Raw genomic sequence first — 20,203 nt, forward strand, 5'->3', positions numbered from 1 at the left:
CCTCTGAGGGCCTCAGAGGCAATGTGGCCATCATTGCCCCACTCTCTGCCCTTGTCTGGACCCTTCAGGAGGAGGCCAATGTCCAGAAAAGGGACCTCTTCCTCCTCATTGCCTCTCTTCTTCCCCCCACAAGAGGGTGGGGCTACTTGTCATCAAGGCAAATTATCTTGAAAGTCATCAAAAATGACCAATTGGGGGCTTTGTCTCCATAGCCAAGGAACTGGGAGAGTCTAATAATCACCCTACTGAGTGCTTCACTACCTACCAGGCAGGATTCTAAGTCTGAGGTCTTCACAGCAGCCCAGTGAGATTGGGACTATGGTCACCCCCATGTCTGCACAGGTGCACAGCCTCAAGCATGGAGCCAGGGTTCTCCCCTGGCTCCAAGAGCGTCCTTATCTCTGAAATGGGAATGACGGGACTTCAACAGATAATGATGGTCAGGGAGGAACAAAGCCTGCAGAAGGAATTCTTTCTCTTAGTTCTAGTTTGGTGCTAAGATATGGTTTATTAGAGGACAGTTTTTTATGCAGTCGTTGATACCTCTTCTAATAGTAGCCACTACAGGCTATAGTATGTCTATTCCAGAAATCCATAATTTAGGGTTAGGAAAGGACCTTAAATGCATGATGTTTGGAGCTCCCTGAGGCTCCTCAAGGGAAAGTAGTCCCCACTAGCCACAATGAGGAGACATCCTTGGCCCGTCGTGGATACTGGGTATGAATGAAGAAGTTGAGAGAGGGATGTGGAGGTAAGACATGCGGTGGAAAGATTCAAGGAGGCCACGGTCCTCAAGGTGATATGGGGAAGTAATAGGAATACCCTGCACATTAGGGACTGAATGTGTTTCCCCTCAAATTCCTGTGTTGAAATCCAACTCCCCTCCAGTGTGGCTTGGTTTGGAATGGGGCCACTAAGGAAGTAATTAAGTTAAGTGAGGTCACAAGGGTGGGGCCCTGATCTAATAGGATTAGTGTCCTCCTAAGAAGAAACGAGAGCCGCTGCCTCTCTACTTGTCTGTCTATCTTGTGATGAGAAAAACAACTTTTGTTTTGAGCTGTTGCCCAGGCATTTTACAGTATGATAACCCTACTCACATCCACAGATAAGGACTTTAATTTAGGAGAGTCCTGCCATTAGCCCCTGCTTTACTTTTCACAAATAACCATTTGGAGTTAAGCCTGTGAAAAGTTAGTGACCTCTGCCCCTCCTACCTTATAAATAATAGATGCTTGCTACCCAGCTATCTCTTTTTCTTTAAAGATTTTATTTTATTTATTTGAGAGAGAGAGAGAGAGATCACGAGCAGGGGAAAGGCAGAGGGAAAGAGAGAGGCAAACTCCCTGCTGAGTGGGAGCCCAATATGCGTCTCGACTCCAGGACTCCAGGATCATGATGTGAGCTGAAGGCAGATACTTAACCTACTGATGACCCAGGCGCCCCTCCTGCTGTCTATCTCATGCTGACTCATGACCGGGGACAGAGAATGGCCTGCCCCCTTACCCACTCCCCTCATTGCATTTCCTGCCCTCCACACCCTATTTCTGGGATTTGTAAGTAATAAATCTTGTGACTTTACTCCCTCTCTGTGAGTATATTGAAACCTGGACCTTCCATCAAAAGAACCCCAAGATCTTCACTTCCCCAAAGTGTGAGGTCTAAATGCTAAGGGAGTTAGTTACCTGCCAACCCTGTGTGGGGCCTCATGCCTCCTCGTTCATCAGATGGTACTCTGCGTGTTGTTCATCCAGTACACTGGCTCAGGCTTCCCAGCACATACCTCTCTCTCTCTCTCTCTCTCTGCACACATATGCACCCAGGAAAGGACACATAAGAGTACAGCAAGAATGTAGGCATCCGTAAGCCAAGAAGAAAGTTCTCACCAGGACCTGAAATAGCAGACATCTTGATCTCGGACTTCTAGCCTCCAGAACTGTGAGAAATACGGTTCTGGGTGAAGACCCCCAGTCTGGTATTCTGGTATGGCAGCCCCAGTGGACTGAGACATCCGATGTTTCCGGGCCCCACCCTTCAGTCATGGCAGGCCTTCCCACAGCCCTCCCCCAACCCCCACTCCCACCTCCAGCCCAGAATCACATCCTGCCCAGAATCCTCTCCAACCTGGGCACCCTGCGTGGATGGCCTTTGTGGTGCTGTCCTGGACTTCACCGACGGTGGCAGCCACAGCACGACCAGGGAAACATCATTCCAACTGTGAGAATGGCGGTGTTTCTCCAGCTTAAAGTGAATCATAAATAACTTTCTAGATAATGAGGCAGCAACCTCAAGGCAACTGGAGATGCTTGAGGCTACTCAGTTTGCCTAGTCTGCTAGAACCCGAGGAGCTCTTCAGAGTGACAAAAGTGACTTAGGACCTCTTCCAGCCCGGCAAGGGACATCACAATATGAGTCACCAAGGTCAACTGCATAACTATGTAGATGCAAGATAACAGTACCCCTGAAGAGTTCTTTCCTTACCTGCCAGTTCAAGGTTCACCACTCACTATAATAGATAGTTTTCTTATTTCTATAAACGTCACTTTGCTGGGCAGAAATTCTTGAGTTCTTCCAGGGGTACCATTCAAGCAGTACAATCCACCCCAACCACTAACTGACCTTCACTTCCACTCATCCTAGCAAAACAGAAAGTCCTCAGAGACTATGGATATGTGCAGTGTATGTTAGTTGAATTATAAACAGGAAAAGTTTTCTGTGGGATGTATTTTTAATGAGAACACATTGTTATACTGTGAGCATGTGGCATTCTTGCTTAAAAGAAACATTTACAAGAACACATACACATTTATATCCAAACACCAAACCAAGTAGATATGTTAAATGACCAGTTTGCATCAGAAATAAAATATATTATACAAAACAGGGGTTATATCCACAGTCATTAATTTTCATTCTCTACACAAAACAATAAATTAAATCACATTATATGCAGATAGTTCTACTTACATTAGAATAATAAATGGTAGCTTGTGCAGCTTTTATTTTACTCTTCTACCATACTCATGGTAGCTTTGTATTGTTTGGTAGTCCTATATTTAAAATAACCAGGAGTAATATGGCCCAGAAGAGAAGGGCTGCAGAAGTAATCCTTCACGGTATCTATTCTGTGTCCTCTTGGTTTCAGTACTCACCACTGCATGGGGAACAAAGCTCAGATTCCCAGGACCCAGCAGAAAAATTCTACAAACTCACAGCATCTTCAGGTTGCTGAGGGCACCCCCCATTGCTGTCTTGCAAGATGCACCACTTTGTAAGATGCTTTGAACTTACAATGGGCACCCCCATTGTAAGATGCACCACTTTGAACTTTTTCAGATGTTGGCATTAAATAATAAACAGGCCATCCTGTTTTGAAATCCAAATTTTCCTCTTTCTCGACATTTTCTGCTCAATTACTGTGTGCTATCACAGCTTTGTTCCCCTAGCACATAAAAAACAATTTGGTAGTCCATGTGACAATTTACACCCTTTGTGGAAGGGCCCTTTATCGCTTCTCGGCCTTTTGGCTAAGATCAAGTGTATTCCTGTGCATAAAATTTAGGTCTTTAAACGTGTGACTCAAAGAAACAGCATTTTTGCTAACTCTTAATTTTGCTTATTCACATCCCTCCTCTAGGAATCATTCCACTCCTGAGCCATCAAAGAGCTATTATAACATGTAAATTTTTACTTCTGATATTCGGCTCGCATTGAAACCCTTTCACCATGTTTGAAGTAGCTTAAAACATAAACATTAACAGCATCAGCTGGTTTAGAATTGCTTTACCTTTGGTATGAATTAACATTAGTGGTTAATGACAAATTTGAACAAACTCCAATCTAGCCCCTTTTGAAAGTCATTTTAATCCTAGAGTCTAGCTGTGTGGTATGCCTGCAAGAGACAGTCATGAGATCTACATGCTGAAAACCAAAACAAAGCTTGTTGGAATATAGGCACATCACAGGCTTGTCCTGCCCCAGAGCGTGTGCCGTCAAGTTAGCATAAGGGTTTTGATCCAAAGCCAGCTACAATCCTATAGGCAGCACTGTTTTGTGTTCTTTCCTCTGAGGAAGTACAGGGTTCCTACTCACAAGTTTCTACCTGCATGGGCCAGACGCCAAGGCATCTTTGGAGCCACAGTGCATGGCAGGGGGCTGGGGGTAAGGGAGAGCCAAGGTGGCAGCGGGAGTGAGAGAGAAAGGGGTGGTAAGGACAGGGGCTGCTTGCAATGCCACGCTCTTCTGTTTCTTTCCCAGGATCGACTCCCGATTCTTCTGGCTGGGTGTGTCCCAAGCTTCTTGCTGAGTCTAGCTGTTGAAGATGGGCTTAAATAATTGGGTATTCTGTAGTTCTAAGCATCAGCTGAAAAAGAAACGGATCCCTCTGAACAGCACCTTCTCGCTTTCTATGCTTCCATGCTGCCCCCAAAGCATATTTCATGTTTTCAGACAGCTCCAGTGTTTTCCACTGAAGAAGAAATGCCTCCCATTTTCAACTTCTCCATGAAGTGCTAACCACCAGGGACATAATTAAGCAGAACCCATGAAATATCAAGAGCCCGAATTTGGGGTGCTGTTTGGTTTTATACTGTATCCACTCAGAATCTGGGTTCTTTGTGTCCCAAGAAATGTAAGTATGCATTTCTTTCCATGTATAAACACTCCCTTAATACTGGTGGCATAATATTTTATTTGGCCTTCTACAGAGACTTCCACAAGTAGCCCTGTATACTCACTCACAAGAAGGGGGTGATGCCACGGGAAGCTAATTTCTGCATTGTCACTGTATGAGATCTAGACAATAGCTTTGACGTCACTGCCAACGGCACCTCTTACACTTTCAAAATCAGTAACAACCAGAAGGAAAGTGGTACTGGGGACAAAGGGGGCACAGGTACCTTGAATAAGTTAAGAACCCTAAAACCTGTGAACAGGGAGAATGATAAGACATTCTAAAGCAAAAGTCTGAATCTTAAAGAAGAGGAGAAAAGGAGACATTCTCTTTCCATGCATTTCTCTTGTCTCCATTCAATATAGCTTCTGAAATGTTAAAATAGAAGGAAAAAAAAAAAAACTATTTCAAAACCTGTGGAACTATGGCTGTGGTTCAGGAAAGGACAAGCTGAGAGTTCCGTGAAGTGTAATTTGTAGGGCTTCCTCGTGGAAACTGTAGTCAGTCTGGGAGAAGATATGCACTTTATCCAGAAAATTATTTCTGGATAGAAGTAATCATTTGGAGAAAGCTTTTATTTTTGAATCCAGGAAAAAAAAAAAAAAAAAAACTAAGCAGGTGAAATGATGACCATAAAGTCTATACTTATTTCCAGCACCATGAGTATATACAAAGCATATATACTCATTTTGACCTATACAACTATCAGCTTGTTTGGCCAGATGAGAAAATAGTGACGAAGTTTCCCTTCTGAAATCTGAGTGCCCTAGATTTCAGGGTAAAAATTTATAGGGTGATTTAAGAACTAAAGCCCTATTTATTTTACTGTATGATATGTGGCTTCAGGTGGAGTACAAAAGATTAGTTGTCAAAGATGCTGCTTAGCTGTAAGGAAATCAAGTCCCAAATTATAATCTCCAGAGGTCTTAACCCAGGGCACACTTACACCGAACACCTACATTGCAGCAAAGTTTTCCAACTTAATTTCCAAACATTTCCAACTTAAACTTAATGGAGTTTTGGTAATTCACATGATGACTTTAAGGAGGAAAGAAGTGAAAACAGACATGTAAATAAATAAGCAATCAATCTCAAGAACTCCCAGAATGGTTTTAACGGAATGGGATGGCATCTCATGACTTAGTCCGCCATTTTAAAAAAACTAAAATCTCATGCCACCATTTTATCAGGGGATATAATATTAAATTTAGAACTATTCCTCCACCTAAAGTAGAAATAAAAGATATTTGCTTTAAAATGTTACAGTTAACGGGCCCCTATATTAATTCCAGAAAGGTGAGAAATGTTTATGTCCAAAGATGACAACCAGGTAGAATGATCTTCCCCCTGTAATAAGCACATAAGCTTGAATTTTAAACTTTTTTTCACAAACACAAGGTAGTATAAAGTGAATAGCTCAAAAATATATTGAAAACATCATTGATAAATAAAAATGAGAGAGAACTAAGTTCTCAATTCACACACAGAAAAAGATGGATGCAAATCTCCCATTCTGTTTTCACTTTGAGGAGTCCTGAGTTGTTAAATGTTTTGCTTTCCTAGATTTTACTCGCCTACACTCTTCCGACATTGGAATTTCTGGAGCTTGCCTTTCTTGTCTTCTTTCGCCATCTTTTTTGGAAGTCAGCACTTTTTCCATTGCATCCACCATGGAGAACTACAACAAAGTCATTTTGGCTGATCATAGCTCATTCGGTTGTCATGCTCTCCAGATGCCTGAATCCCATTTTTTAAATGTAGAGGGGAAATATGCCTCACACAGAAATAACCCATTCACGGAAATAATCCATTGGCTGGTTGAAATAGGAAGGGCAGAGGCAGACGCTTCCAGGGAAGAAAGCTCGGGCCAGCTTCCAAGATACACAGCTTTCCCTCTGCCTGCCTCCACCCCCACCCGTGTGAACTACGACCTCCATCACGACCAAGGACTTGCTTGAACTCCCCTATTTTCTTCCCTGTACATGATCTTTTATAGCCACTAAGATAATTTTAAAAACTATTTTTCAGATGTTCAAACTGTTACTGAGGAAAGCCCCTAGTGACATAATTACAACATGGTATGTTAATCTGCCAACTCTCTCTTCTTCTCTCACTATTTTCTCCATAAATTATCAGCAAAAATGGCAACCTGAGTTTACACCTACATGCAGAGTAGTGAGTGCAGGTAGATATTCACTAAATACTTATTTCACTTTTTTCAAATCTCTTCTATCTACACTTCACCTGCTATTACGCATGTTATTAGTGGATGACGCTAAAGCTTTGTGGAGTCCACTAAAAAGGAATAGAGTAGCTACTTAGATTCCTTCTTTTAACCAAAATATCACTGAATCTTAGTAAAATGTCATGTATGCATTTTTAGAGTTATCCTTTCTGTGCTTACTGTCAAATGCTAGTACTCTATAAAGTTGTTCTTAAGGGGAAAAGGGCTGCCTTAAAACCTAGTTAAGCCCAATAAACTCCACCCTTTACCTGGAAACTCATCATTTGACCAGAACTAGAAGAGGTCTATCCCTAAAATAACTTTGCACTTAAAGCAGGTAAATCAATGTCCTCCGATAGAGTCTGTGATCTGAATACATGCCTAGATCTCTGTAAGTAAAGCAGCAATTGGCATTTGGCTGTGGCCAGGGGGATAGGGAAACAGGGAGAAAAAGAGAAGCCTCTTTCATCATTGCTGGTTTGTTGCACACTTGACCCATGCTTTTAAAATATAAGTGGAATTTAATCTTCAAAATGAAAAAATAGACACATTTTCTAATAGCAAAATATAAGATTAAAATACCTAAAAATAAAATGTTAGTGTGAAATAGGGCTTTTTTTTTACATTAAAAAGTGAAATATTTTAGATCTGTTTTTCTTATATAAATTCTCTTATCTTAGTAATAGTTACAACTTTCCAGAATAGCTTTTATGAGACATTAAAGGAGACAGGCCAGAAATCCTTTTTGGAGATATGAAGTCAGGACCTGAATACATTGGACAGAGCAGTCCTTAACTTCAAATGTGTCCACTTGCACTAGAAAAAGGGACACTGTATTTCCAACATTGAGATTTTTCATTACATTTTCCTCTTTTTGGATGTTAAATTCTTTCCAAGAATATTCTACTCGTAAAAATGATTTTATTCTAGCTATAAAACATTTCATTTCAGAAAACCACATTTTTGTAGGTTTATATGAAATGCCCCCAAAACCATCAAAATATGGAGACATCAGATTTCCAAACATAAATCTAATCATATGCCCTTGAAACAGCAGGAACATTTAACAGAGCGATGTTGTATTCTCATACTTGTTTGTCATGAGGTGAAAGCCCGGGAGGCATATGGTGACTCAAAATAGTTCCTGAGCTTCTAAAGAAATTTTACAACGAAATGACTAACTGCTTAAAAGAATGAGTTCTTCAAGAGCGCCCCTTCTGTTCCATTGATGTCTTTCATCCCATCTATCTCCTTAAAGAATCTCAGGCCTAAAGAAAAGGCTTTCTTTTAAGCCACTGAAAAATGGGATCTGATGGAGTCTTCCCGTAACTCTCGATGTTTTCCAACGTTACTTTCTTCTTGCTGGCTTCGCCTCTCAATGGTTATTCTGTATTTCTTCCTGGGTAAAGGGAAAGCGAACGCAGTAATAAAACCTCACTTGGCTACAAAATACTATGGTTTCTCTTACAAAGAATGCCCCCAAGGGACATCTGGGCTTGGGCTGATAAATGAGAAATGACAGAATATGAGACCCTGGTCAGAGATTAAAGCAGTGTGGCCCCGAGGCGTTGTGCCCTTATTCAAGGAGGAAAATTGGCATGCTCTCTGAAATGCCATAGAACAAGCCCTCCCCTTTTTCCCTGGGTGCCTTGTGGGTTAAGTCTTGTCTATTCTGCCACAGAAGCTCTCCCTAACTCCCATGATATGCCCTAGATAAAGACCAGATTAAGCGTACTGTGACCAAAGGAACAGGAATACAATTGTTCCCGCAAAGAGTCACGTACACCCAGGGTTATAGTTCCCTACAGAAATGAAGACATCTTGGTCTAATGACTTGAGACAAAGCCACAAACTCAACCACAAAAGATTACAGGGGAAGGGACGGCCCTCATGATTTGGGACTCTGAGTACCTGGAAAACACATAAATGTTACAATTTTACAAGCTTCGGGGCTTAACCACAGTGACAACTAAATGTGCGGATTCTCCAAGGACTGTGCCCAGTGCAGCCTGGGAGTGTGGACTGCTCAGAGCTGCCTCCTCCCTTTCAGAAGGTGAACCCAGACTCCTCTTTCTGAATTGGAGGAAGCATAAGAATAGGCAAGTTGTTTTGCCTTTGTCCAGATTCTCTCTCCACTTACACATTTGGTGGATGGTAGGAATTTGCATCAGAATATTTGTGATCACAGGAGAGTCTCGGCTCTGTGGCCCACAGGGGGAAGCAGTACAAAGCCCTGACCGCCAAACCAGGAGGGTCGTGAAGACCGTCACAAAAGAACAGCTTCATTCTTTTAACCGCCGTGCTTCTGGGGTAAGAGCAAGATACGGAAAAGTCGCAAGGACGACTGTGCAAAGGTGAGCGACCAAGGCAACAGAGGAAAGTGAATTTTAAAATTTGATAAAGCATCCTAACCTGAAAAAGTAGAAGGCCATTAACAAGCCAGCTCCTAGTAAGGCCCCCACAACAATTCCTGTCACTGCCGATTCTTCTAGACCACCTGCTTAAAAAAGAAACATAGATAATCAGAGTGCATTTGGAGAAACAGAGATGTTTCAAGTTTTAGTCATTGGGAGATGCATCTCAATTAATTTTCCACTTGTGGCAAATTTTCCTTTTTTTTTTTTTTAAGAAAGATTTTCTAGGGTATCCTGCAGCTTCTTTTCTTTCTTTTTTTCTTTTTTTCTTTTTTTTTTTTTTTTTTTTTGCCAAGTGCAAAGCTTAAGAGGCATTTCAGAAAAAACTATGGGAGAACAATGGGAATAAAGCAGTTCAAGAAAGATCTGAGGAACACTGGAAACAGGTTTTCAGGTCCGTCCGTCATCTCTTGAGCTCCTAGTCGGAGAAGACAACTGGACAGACCATGGGACTGACCCAGCACATTTTATTATCACAGATGGGTGATGACACTTCAAAGTGCTAGAAGATTTGGTGAAAAATGCATTGGGCTGATATTCTGTTTTTAGATGTTCTCTCACCAAGGCCGGAGTTTCATGTCAAAATGTCCTATATAGCTTTGTGAAAATGTGAATAACAATCTGAAACAATCGAGTGCAGTAGCGTCCCAGTTATTATATAAACACGATAAATAGCTAACCTTTATATAAACAGGGTAGTGTCAGCCTTTAATGCATTATCCCATTTAATCCTCAGCCCAAAGGGCAGGGTACACTTTTTTTTATTTCGCATATGGGCAGACTGAGGTTTAAAGATATAGAGGAACATTCCTAGGGTCACAAACCACTAAGTGATAGGGCAGGATTTCAAATCCATGCCCAGCAACTACAGACTATCCTTAACATATGTCTGCCTTACTCCTTTCCATAATTATCGCATAAACATAAATAGAGCAGTTTGAAGCCTGGGCCCAAAATAAAGAGCATTCTATGTTAGCCTAAAGTGACTAATTGGCCTGAAAGATCGATTTCACTTGGTTCTCCTTCATTAGCTTATCTCTAAAGCAACAATTTCCAATAAGTTCCTATTTGTAATCTCCTTGTGCGAATGTCCACTTGCTTCTGTATTTATGACAAAGCTTCTAGTAAATAGCATGTTTTACACTGATTTGCCAATTTGTAAATTTGAGGGGTATTTAAGGGACATTATCTGTTCGGTTCCGAGGAGTAGGAGGACACACAAACTCTGAATCAGAATGATACTTGCTACACATTTAATATTGGATCTTTTTATTTTCCCTAAGTGGGCATGTCAAATGTGAAGGGATTATATTATGAATAGAGGTGTGATAATAGGGAGAAGGCTTTTACCATTTTGAAAAAAGAAGAAAGCCCTAGAAAGTGGACTGCCAGTTCGTAAACTCTTCCCATGGGTTTCACAACATCAGAGAAAGCAAGCTGAGCTTTGAGAACATGAGCTCCTGGATAGCATCTGCCTTTTAAATTTGCATCATGGTGACAGGTTAGACGGTGAGATGCAGAGCAATTAAGTCTCTAAACTTACATGATTTGCAAGGAGAGCTGTTTGTGTGCTCCACAATTCTGGTCTCATCTATTCTCAGTTTTAAAGGTCCCCAAGGATATTTGACATTCGGCCGCATTTCAAAACGACCTTCTTTTCCAAAGTAATCACCAATGACCTACGTAAAAGCAAAAAACAAATGTGCAAACTCAAAGCTCAAAGTTCTCTGTTTCCAAAGGAGGCATAGGACAGGCACCCCCTATCACACTGACCACAATGATGTATTTTTGAGGACTTTGTAAATCAAGATTTGCAGGCAGTAATGGTGCTTTTAATGGTCGGCATAATTTAGGGAGAACAGTGTCTCCTCATGGTGGGAAAGTGGTTCTATAGAAAACAATAACCAGAATTTACAACTTTTCCCTTGTTTGTCGGAGGGGCTGCCGCTCCCGGCATCTGACGTCCGCCGCAGAGCAGCCCATGAGGTCAGCCATTTGTAAAGCCCAAACTGCTTTCAGGGATATGGGAGAAAGTCAGACATCATGACCAGAGTAAGCCATCACAGGTGTACGGCCTCATACCTCTCAATCACCTGGGCATAGAAAGAGTCAAAATGGAGGCAGCTGGGTGGCTCAGTAGGTTAAGCATCTGCGTTGGGCTCAGGTCATGATCCCAAGGTCCTAGGATGGAGCCCCGAATTAGGCTCCCTGATCAGCAGGAAGCCTGCTTCTCCCTCTCCCTCTCTGCTCCTCCAGCTTGTGCGTTCTCTCTCTCTCAAATAAGTAAGTAAATTTTTTTTTTTTAAAGAGTCAAAAATATCTTTTAGGAACATCCTGTTTCCCCCTTCTCTGGCTAGAAGATTAGTTCATGACTTTGCGAGTTACCTTTCCAGACTGAACTCCTTTTCAACTGGCTCAGTATTCTTTGTTGACTCGATTCAAGGTTTGTCCCCAGTTTCTGATTCAAGCAGAACTTCCCACCAGCTATCTGAGCCCTGATCTGGAAGTACCTTCCCCCCCAGGTTCTCGGGATATGTTTCTCTTTTTTCTGGGCACCAGCGCACTACTCCTAAGTGACCTGTGACATCCCCCCTATCTCTCTGGAAGGAGACCCAGCAAGCTTCCACAGGCTAGTTCATGTCATAGTAAAAAGCATTCTAGATAATCACCAAAATCTAACGATCTCTGGCATGTGCTGAGCACTCACCAAGTACTTGACACACATTCCCTCCCAAATGCTCACAAGGGCCCTGCAAAGGACTATAGCTATCCACTGTTCGTGGAGGGAGAGACTAGAATGCCCATGAAACCCAGACCACCCCAAGGGTGAAAAAAGACTTTCAGGAAATATAGCAAGTGCCAGGTTCTGCTGGCTCTGCTCCTGCCACAAAGGCCCAGTACATGTGCACGAGGAGAAAGGCACCAAGGCCGTTACGCCAGGGCCCATCAAGTGCTATGGGAACATCAGCTCTGAGCGAGAGGCATCAAAGATACACACTTGGCCACTGGAAACATATGATTTGCCCACTTCGGGTAAACAAGGGACTGTTTCTTGAAATCGTCCAGGATATCCTCAAGCAGAAGTAAGCCCTCCCTACTCAGAAACTCCAAAATTTTCAGTTTATTCTTATTTGGAGGCTGTGTTGGGGACAGCTGTTTGGACACCAGGACAAATGCATTCCTTGGAATCTCAACAAGCAGGAGGAGCAGTGAGGCAGGGGGTCATTGGCTCACCTCCTGGGTGCCCGCTTCCAGGTCTGTCATAGCGATCACGGAGAAATCCCCATACCGGTCTCCATTGGCATCTATGGACACCTGGCCAGCAATACCTAGAGGACGAGATGGGAAGAACTCCAAGTTAGTGATTTCAAAGACCTTCATCAGCCAACAGAAACAAGAAAATGAATTGACAGGATTCTTTAAACAAACTCATGCCGCAGGGGATCTCATCAGACTCTGAGCATTTTTGTTGGCATTTGGAAAGACATTGTAATTTCATCTGTGTCTGCATTCCTAAATTCTTAACATTTCTCCATTTAAAAATGAAGAGAAAAAGAAATAAATGACCTTCTTTGGGGAATATGTTTTTAAAAAAATGGATTAAGGCTAATCCTGAAAGCAGCATGCTTGTCCCAGAGTTTTGTGTTTATTAAAAAAAAAAAAAAGAAAGAAAGAAAAAGAAAACCTGCAAGGAGAGAGGCTAGAGGTATGGCGTGCTCCTAGACTCGTCAAGAGTACGTGTTATCACTGGCCAAACATTATAAAAGAAAACTCGTTCTAGGCCCAGGACTCCGAGAATGTGCTTCATTATGGGCTCCAGAGATGCCCGGGAGAGCTGAGGGCCTGCTTTATGGGTCATGGGAGCCAAGAGCTAAAGCAGAGCTGGTCTTTACCTCACTTGTGTTCATTCTGTTTTGTTTTGGGTTTTTTGGTATTGTTTTTTGGGGGGTTTTCCCCCAGTTTTACTGAGCTATCATTGATACACATCGCTGTATGAGTTTCAAGTGTATGGCACAAAGGTCTGACTTTTATGTATACTGTGAAACGATGACCACGCTAAGCTGAGATGACACCCACCATCTCCCAGAGACACATGAAGTCATTCATTGTTTATCCAGATGAATTCGAAGCTGGCATTAGGGGCTGAATTTAATGCTGCCGCTGAGGCAAAGACGAAATGGACAGGTTCCCCACCCACCAAGACACAGGCAGCCTGGACTAGGGATTTCTGACTACATCTATTTGAATCCTTGCTTCCACGGTTATGAGCTCTGTGACCGTGGGCAAGGACTCAGCCCTCTGGGCCTCAGTCTCGGGACCGTTGAAGAGGCCCACTGGCACCTCCCAGCCAAGAGCCTGTCGAGATGATTAACTGAGCCAGGACAGGTCGAGTACTTCCGCTATAGGTGTAAAAGACATAGGCTGTTCTCTTCTGCTCTTGTTACTGCCAGTGGGCCTAGAATCTTGGAGGGGACACCTGATGTGCCCACACCACTCAGAGAAGGAGCTGGCATCTAGCTGGAGACTCAGTAAAAGAGCGGTCTTTTATAGGCATGTGAATGAAGTAAGTCCATGACTTAGACAAGCAGCCATCAGGGAATGGCTCACCAAAAGGCCAGCCCTGTTAGTATTTAAAGGCATGGAAGCTGAAAGGAAGCAAAGAGACCAGGACATTCTAGGGGAGGTGGCCCAAGAGGAGGGAAGCAGTGGGAAAAAGGTAGCCCTGAAAGCCCACACAAAGGATTTGACTTTGCCTGGCCAGCAACAGTGGCTTAGACAGTAATCAGTGAAAGCAAAAATGTATCATTAGTTGATATTAAATTTGTCTGCATTGTAATTTTCATTAACTAAGTAAGAGAATGCATATGTCAGCCACATCCTAATTAACTAAAGCTATCTCTTTTCTTTCAATTTAGACCATAATAGAGTTCAATGTAATTCTTAGTTAGTGTTTCTATTGATTTGATTCTCTCCGGAAGTAAAATGAATGTCTGGGAAAAGGGATCTCAAGGGAAAGTTCCATCCTCTGGTGTGGTTTGGAGAGGGCAAGTATTTGGGTTTACTGTCCTTTGGGTTGTGGTTTGAAGGCCCACTGATTTTTCCAGACTTTGGTCTACTTTGCCACAAACAGAATGGAGCTACCATTCATCTTGATTTTTTTTTTTTTTTTGGTCTTTTTAATATAGACTGGTTACAAATGATACACCAATCTCAAACTTGTTTATCCTTGACAATCTATACGACTTTTAAGAATGAAATGTCATTTTTAAAAATCATATTTATCTCCAAACATATTGCCTAGCCAAAACCATCTGTCATTCTGTTCAGAGGTGTTTATAAAGGTGTGTTCTGCTAAGGCTTTTGAAGAGTATTTTATAAAACAAGGAGGCCCTCGTAATCCAAGACCTCATTACACTTTAAGCTATTACAATTCTGCCAAGAAATGGGGTGAGAACCCTCAGGGTGGCCAATTAGCAAGTGAGACTTCACCTGAGCGTATTGTGTTTAAGGTGAGATTGTCGGGCTGACAGCAAAATTTTCCTGTACGTAAGGAATGAGACTTTCCACCCTCATTTCTATGGGCCTGTAGTGGACCTCAAGGCTTGAGCCGCAGTCCTATTTACCTTGTCACTCTGACCTGTCACACAGAGAGGAAATTCAGCTTCTTCCCAGGCCATTTATTAAGAGCCTTGAGAGATGGTCATAGGTTTCACGGTAATAAAATCTAAATTTGTCAAATAACATCCAGAGTATTTTTCCCTTGACAATTTAATGGCCATGTACGAAATGACCATTTCTCAGAGTTCTCTTGGGGACTACCCTCAGATTGATTGTTTAGCAAATAAAATGGGCTTTCCAAACAATTCAAGTTCAGTTGGCTTCAGTTGTCTTTACATTGGCTTCAAGTATCTTCACAGGTAAGATTCTAACTTTGGACGGAACTGTATCATCGATTGCTCTAGGACTCACTTCACATTGCCGGTGTGACCTAGTCCTAGAATGGAAGCATCAGGATGAGCTATGGGAAAATTTCGTCCATGCCCTCTAGACAAAACTTCATTCCAGCCCTTGTGGGCACCTGCCCTTCCCTTAACAACCTCCTTCAGAAGCCCAAGAACAAATGACCACACCATGAAGTGAGCAACAGCTAAGAACGGGATGTGGCCTACCGAGGTTGTGTCCACACACGCCAGTTTCTCAGTGTATTGGGCACAACTTCTGGGAAATTTGACTCTGTCCTAACATGCCCCCTGCATTATCCTATTTGATTCCAGCTCCTCAACTGAAGCAGTCAGAAGTTGAGCAAGACAATCCTAGAGGCTTATTGGTTCACGTCCTCCAATCTGTCTAAAGTTAAAGTAAATGTCACTCTAGTTTCTAGTAAGATGCGGCATTTGCTAAAGCCACCCAGGAGAAATTAAATCTAATTGTCACCATAGCTACTGCCCAGACAGCTGGAATGCGACCCCTCAGCACTGTCCTGCCATTTCTAATAAACAAGGACAGGACGAGGCCATGGCGTGCATTGAAGTCCCAAATGAAAAAATATACATATGGACCCCAAATCCAGGCTTGACAGTACTTGCTCCCATCACCGAAAAATTTCCTTCATTGAACTGCAAATAACTGTAGAAGGGCTCAAGGGAAGAGCTGGTGTGATGCAGGACTGGACAGGCCCCCCTAGGTCATCAGCTAGCCTGACCTCTTCGTACGGGGAATGAAAGAGAGGCCAAAATACTGAGTCAGTGACTCGGACGCAGGCCTCCTGACCCCTGGTCCGGCGATCTGTACTCCGTGTATCAGGGGTTTTTAAATGATACCCATCAGCATACTACACTTTATTTTCCACACAGCCCCATAAGGAATCCCTTTTAAAGACTCCAGAAAGATCACATCCCTCAAAACCTTCTGGTGGCTTTCTCTCTCATGCAGGGTGGAAGTGAAAGACCTCAGTAACCTTCCACATTGACGTGATCCAGCCCCAACTACCTCTCAGACTGTGGCTCCTAACGCACGGCCCCCCATGTGCTATGCTCAACTACACAGGCCTCTTTGCCCTCAGCACTCAACACTCTCTCTGCAGGCACACTTAAGGTCTCTGTGTCTGCCGCTCTGTCTAGAATGTTCCCTCCTGAACACCTACATAATTTCTTTCACTTCTCTCACATCTCTACTCACCTGCAACTTTTTCAAAGACCTTGCCTGGCCATGTTCTTTAAATTAGCCATCTCCTCACCCCCTCCTGTCACTTTCTGTCTCCCTACCCTGCTTTATTTTATAGCTCCTGAAATGGTGTATTTATATGTTTATCACCAGTACCCCCCACGACCCTGAAAGCTCAGTTAATTGCAGGGAGGACTGCTGAATCTTCTTCGCTTTGAACAGGGCCTGGTCCGTAGTAGGTGCTCAAGACTATTGGATGAATGAACGATTGAATGAATATGAAGTTGACAGCTGCATGGCTTCAGCAGCTGGGTCACTCTCATTGAGTCTTATGTTAATTTCCCTTGAGTGTGTCAGTGAAGTGAGAGGAAACCAGCACCGTATAGGCTGTTAGCAAGAATTTAGACTAGTAGACCTTTATGGAAGATATTCAGCGATATTTAATGCAATTTAAAAGGCACGAACATACATTTTGACCCAGATATCCCATGACTAGAAATGTTCCCTGTTGGATGCACTCAAAAATATTCATCAGTATGTGTAAGATGCCTGTGATGGCATTTTGTGTAACAGCAAAAACTGTAAACAAATGAAGTATCCATCAAGAGGAGACAGATTAAAGGAGTCCTTAAGCAGCCACATGGTCAAAAAATCTGGAACTACCATTTAAAAATGTGCTGAATCTATGAGTGCTCATATGGCAAATTTCTCTTACTTGACACACAAGTTTAAAAAAGCTGAGATGAAGAGTGGCATTCATTATACAATTCCTTTTGTATACGTTTTTTGATAAGATATATAAATGCATATGTGCCGGAAAAAGGCACAAAATATTTTTAGATAGACTTACAGGAAATTGTTAATAGTGTTTACATTAGGGAGAGGGGACTAGGGCGGGAAGGAAAACTTTCACTTTTCATTTTGTACATTTTTGTACTGTTTAACTTTTCCAGCCAAGGGTAATCTCATTCTTATACAATTTTTCATTGTCAACAGAGGTTGTTCAAGTGATGAGATTATGGGCCATTGTTTTGGCATGGTTCTTATACTTCTCTGTTCTTAAGAAAGCCACAGATGATAGTCACCATCTTAAAAATAAAATAAAGGGGCACCTGGGTGGCTCAGTCAGAAGTCTCTGCTTTCAGCTCAGGTCATGATCTCAGGGTCCTTGGATCAAGCCCCATATCAGGCTCCCTGCTGAGCAGGGAGCCTGCTTCCCCCTCTCTCTCCGCCTGCCTCTCTGCCTACTTGTGATCTTTGTCTGTCAAATAAACAAATAAAATCTTTAAAAAATAATAAAAATAAAAATAAAATAAAATCACAGACCTTGACTGGACTTGCTTATCATCTCAAACCACCCAGGATTGAACAGATGAATGTTTATCTGGTATTATTTCTTTTAAAACTGATCACAGAACATTTCACAAACTGATTATTTGTTGTGAATGAGCCTTGTGATAAATTTAATTTGAAGAAGCGTAGAATTGTTATCTAACAACCAGACAGAAATGAGGCACTTCGTGTGTCAGTGGGACTCTGTCAGAGCACTTTCACAAGCTTTATCTCATTTAGTGTTCACAACAAGTCTGTGAGGTGGGTTGATCTTGACCTACTATCCTTACTTGACAGCTGCGAAAAACAAGAAACTGACAAAGTCCCACAGGTGTAAGAGAGAAAAGCAGAACCAGGGAAGAAGCAACTGGATCACCTACAGAGTGTTGTTGTCTTACAGACCGAATCCTCACCTTCAAATGTTCTGTTCCAAGTCTGCTGGATAATTTTCCCTCCATCCTTCTTGCTGTAACCAGCTCTGAGTACTTCATGTAAAGCCAGAACATAGAGAAGGATGGCATCGTGGAATCCTTCAACAAACATGTTAACCTGGAAAAGAAACTCTGGTTGAGTGAGCCCAGACACCAATGTCTCAACATTCATGAATAATGTAAGCAAATCAAAGCAGTTAACAAGTTAGACTCAAGGTCCACAAACAGTAGCAGAGATGGGCAGAAGGGTAGCTAACAAGAATCGTGCCTTAGTTTTCCTGGCACTGGATTAGTGAGGAAAACCCTTCCTCAGTTCAAGAATCTGGAGGGCAGACAAGATATTACAGAAGTCGAGGAAATCGTAGAAGTCAATGAGGTTGATTGTTCCAAGTATATCCGCCTTTGCCCAAAGATTGCTCTGCATAGCTGCCCTCCTCCTTCCTCACCTCTATTCTCTACCTCAAACCAACCTAAGTCCAACCTCCCCCATAAGGTCTTCACCAACTTTAACAGTCCCCATGACCTTTACATGCTCTGCATGTGACACTGACTAAAAGAAGAGCACAGATCCATCCATTTAGTTTCAGATACTATTGAAAGCCTACTCTAGCACTGGTATTAAGGATTCAAAGATAAGGGGGCACTGCCATTTCTCCCTGCCTGGCATCTGTGTCCTCTCTTCCATTGGCAATGGCATCTGTTCTCTTTCCAGTTTGTGTTCTTAGTGGTTCCTGTGATTCTGACCACTCCCCACCCTACCTCTTGACCACTTCCCCCCCTCAAGCTCTAACAACAGGAGTTGAAATAGGCTTGCACCACTGGTTTATCCCAGCTAAGTCCTGGATCAAGTAAGATAGTCCTTGCCCTTGAGAAACTTAAGCTTCATGTGAATTTGGGGAAGCTGTTTAATTTCTTTCAGACTTGCTTCATTCCATAAGCACCATTTAAAAGCTCTGATACCATATTTAAACCCACTGTACATTCATTAAACACGAAATGATTAAATACAATCTTGAAGTTGAGGAGCTTACAAATTCTGTATAGAAGTACAAAAAACCAAAAATCAAAACAAATTTTCTTATTTCAGGAAAAAGTGTCAAAAGAGGAATGCCATGAAGCAAAATGAATTCGGTACCCCATGGATGGCCACTGTGAGTCTCTGCAAGGAGGCATTCTATGCCTCATCCCTAGGAAAAGATCCCATATGAAGGGAGACACAACTGACCTGCATCACCTGGTTCAAATACACAAACATTCACAGAAGACATAGCCCAATGTCCAGTACTAGTTGGCCTCATCCCATCCTTAAGCACAGTGAGTTCTATTCTTGTAACTGAAGCAAATATTTTGGATTTGCCAAAGCCCAGTGCCAGAGGCAGTTTAGAATAATGGCCTGGGCTCACTACATAGCTCTGCCACCTCCTAGATGTGTTTCTCCACAACTCTAGGCCTCAGTTTTCCCCCTCTGGAAAATATTAGTACTTATGGGGTTGCTCATAGGTTCAAGGAATTAATATATATGAAAGACTTCCAACAGTGCCTGACAGAGTCAGTACTCGCTGTTAGGTTTTGGTGTTGTTATTGTCTACATATAGAGAATTATAAACGAGGGATCCTGATTAGTCTTTAATTCCCAATAACAGCAGTCAGAAAATAAGTGATCTATTTACCGTATAACATATCTTATGGACCCATTTTACACTTAATGGAAACTAAGGCTCCTTGCTCATGTTTTAACATACCAATCAGTTCTCTTACTTCCAGAGTGTCACACCCTTAATTCTGCCTAATCATGAAGCATGCAGCCCACACTGGTCAATTCCACTGACCATCTAGGAGAGAGAAGGAGGAAGCATATTCGTTCACAGAAAAGCTCAGAGTTAGCTGATGGACCCAAAGTCTAATCCTGGCCATGACACATTACTTAATCTCTCTACTGTTCATTTTCCTTATTGGCTAAATGAGGGTT

At 42.4% G+C, this 20,203-nt stretch overlaps 1 protein-coding gene across 2 annotated transcripts in view; it reads right to left on the minus strand.

Annotated features, from left to right (window-relative positions):
* Nucleotides 1-2,706: 2,706 nt before the first annotated feature.
* Nucleotides 2,707-20,203, minus strand: part of NPR3 (natriuretic peptide receptor 3) — a 72,177-nt gene continuing 54,680 nt past the window's right edge. Inside the window, exons 4-8 of one of the 2 annotated variants that reach the window (XM_044233110.1) lie at nucleotides 18,217-18,352; nucleotides 12,542-12,636; nucleotides 10,851-10,986; nucleotides 9,306-9,390; nucleotides 2,707-8,292 (exon numbers count right to left, since the gene is read on the minus strand). In XM_044233110.1, coding sequence (XP_044089045.1) covers nucleotides 8,181-8,292; nucleotides 9,306-9,390; nucleotides 10,851-10,986; nucleotides 12,542-12,636; nucleotides 18,217-18,352 — 564 coding nt within the window. In that variant the 3' untranslated portion in view covers nucleotides 2,707-8,180. Of the gene's footprint in view, nucleotides 8,293-9,305; nucleotides 9,394-10,850; nucleotides 10,987-12,541; nucleotides 12,637-18,216; nucleotides 18,353-20,203 lie in introns of both variants that reach the window. The other variant, XM_044233102.1, reaches the window with a different exon arrangement.

This window comes from Neovison vison, chromosome 1 (genome assembly GCF_020171115.1).
Source record: "Neovison vison isolate M4711 chromosome 1, ASM_NN_V1, whole genome shotgun sequence".
In the NCBI taxonomy this organism is placed as follows: Eukaryota; Metazoa; Chordata; class Mammalia; order Carnivora; family Mustelidae; genus Neogale; species Neogale vison.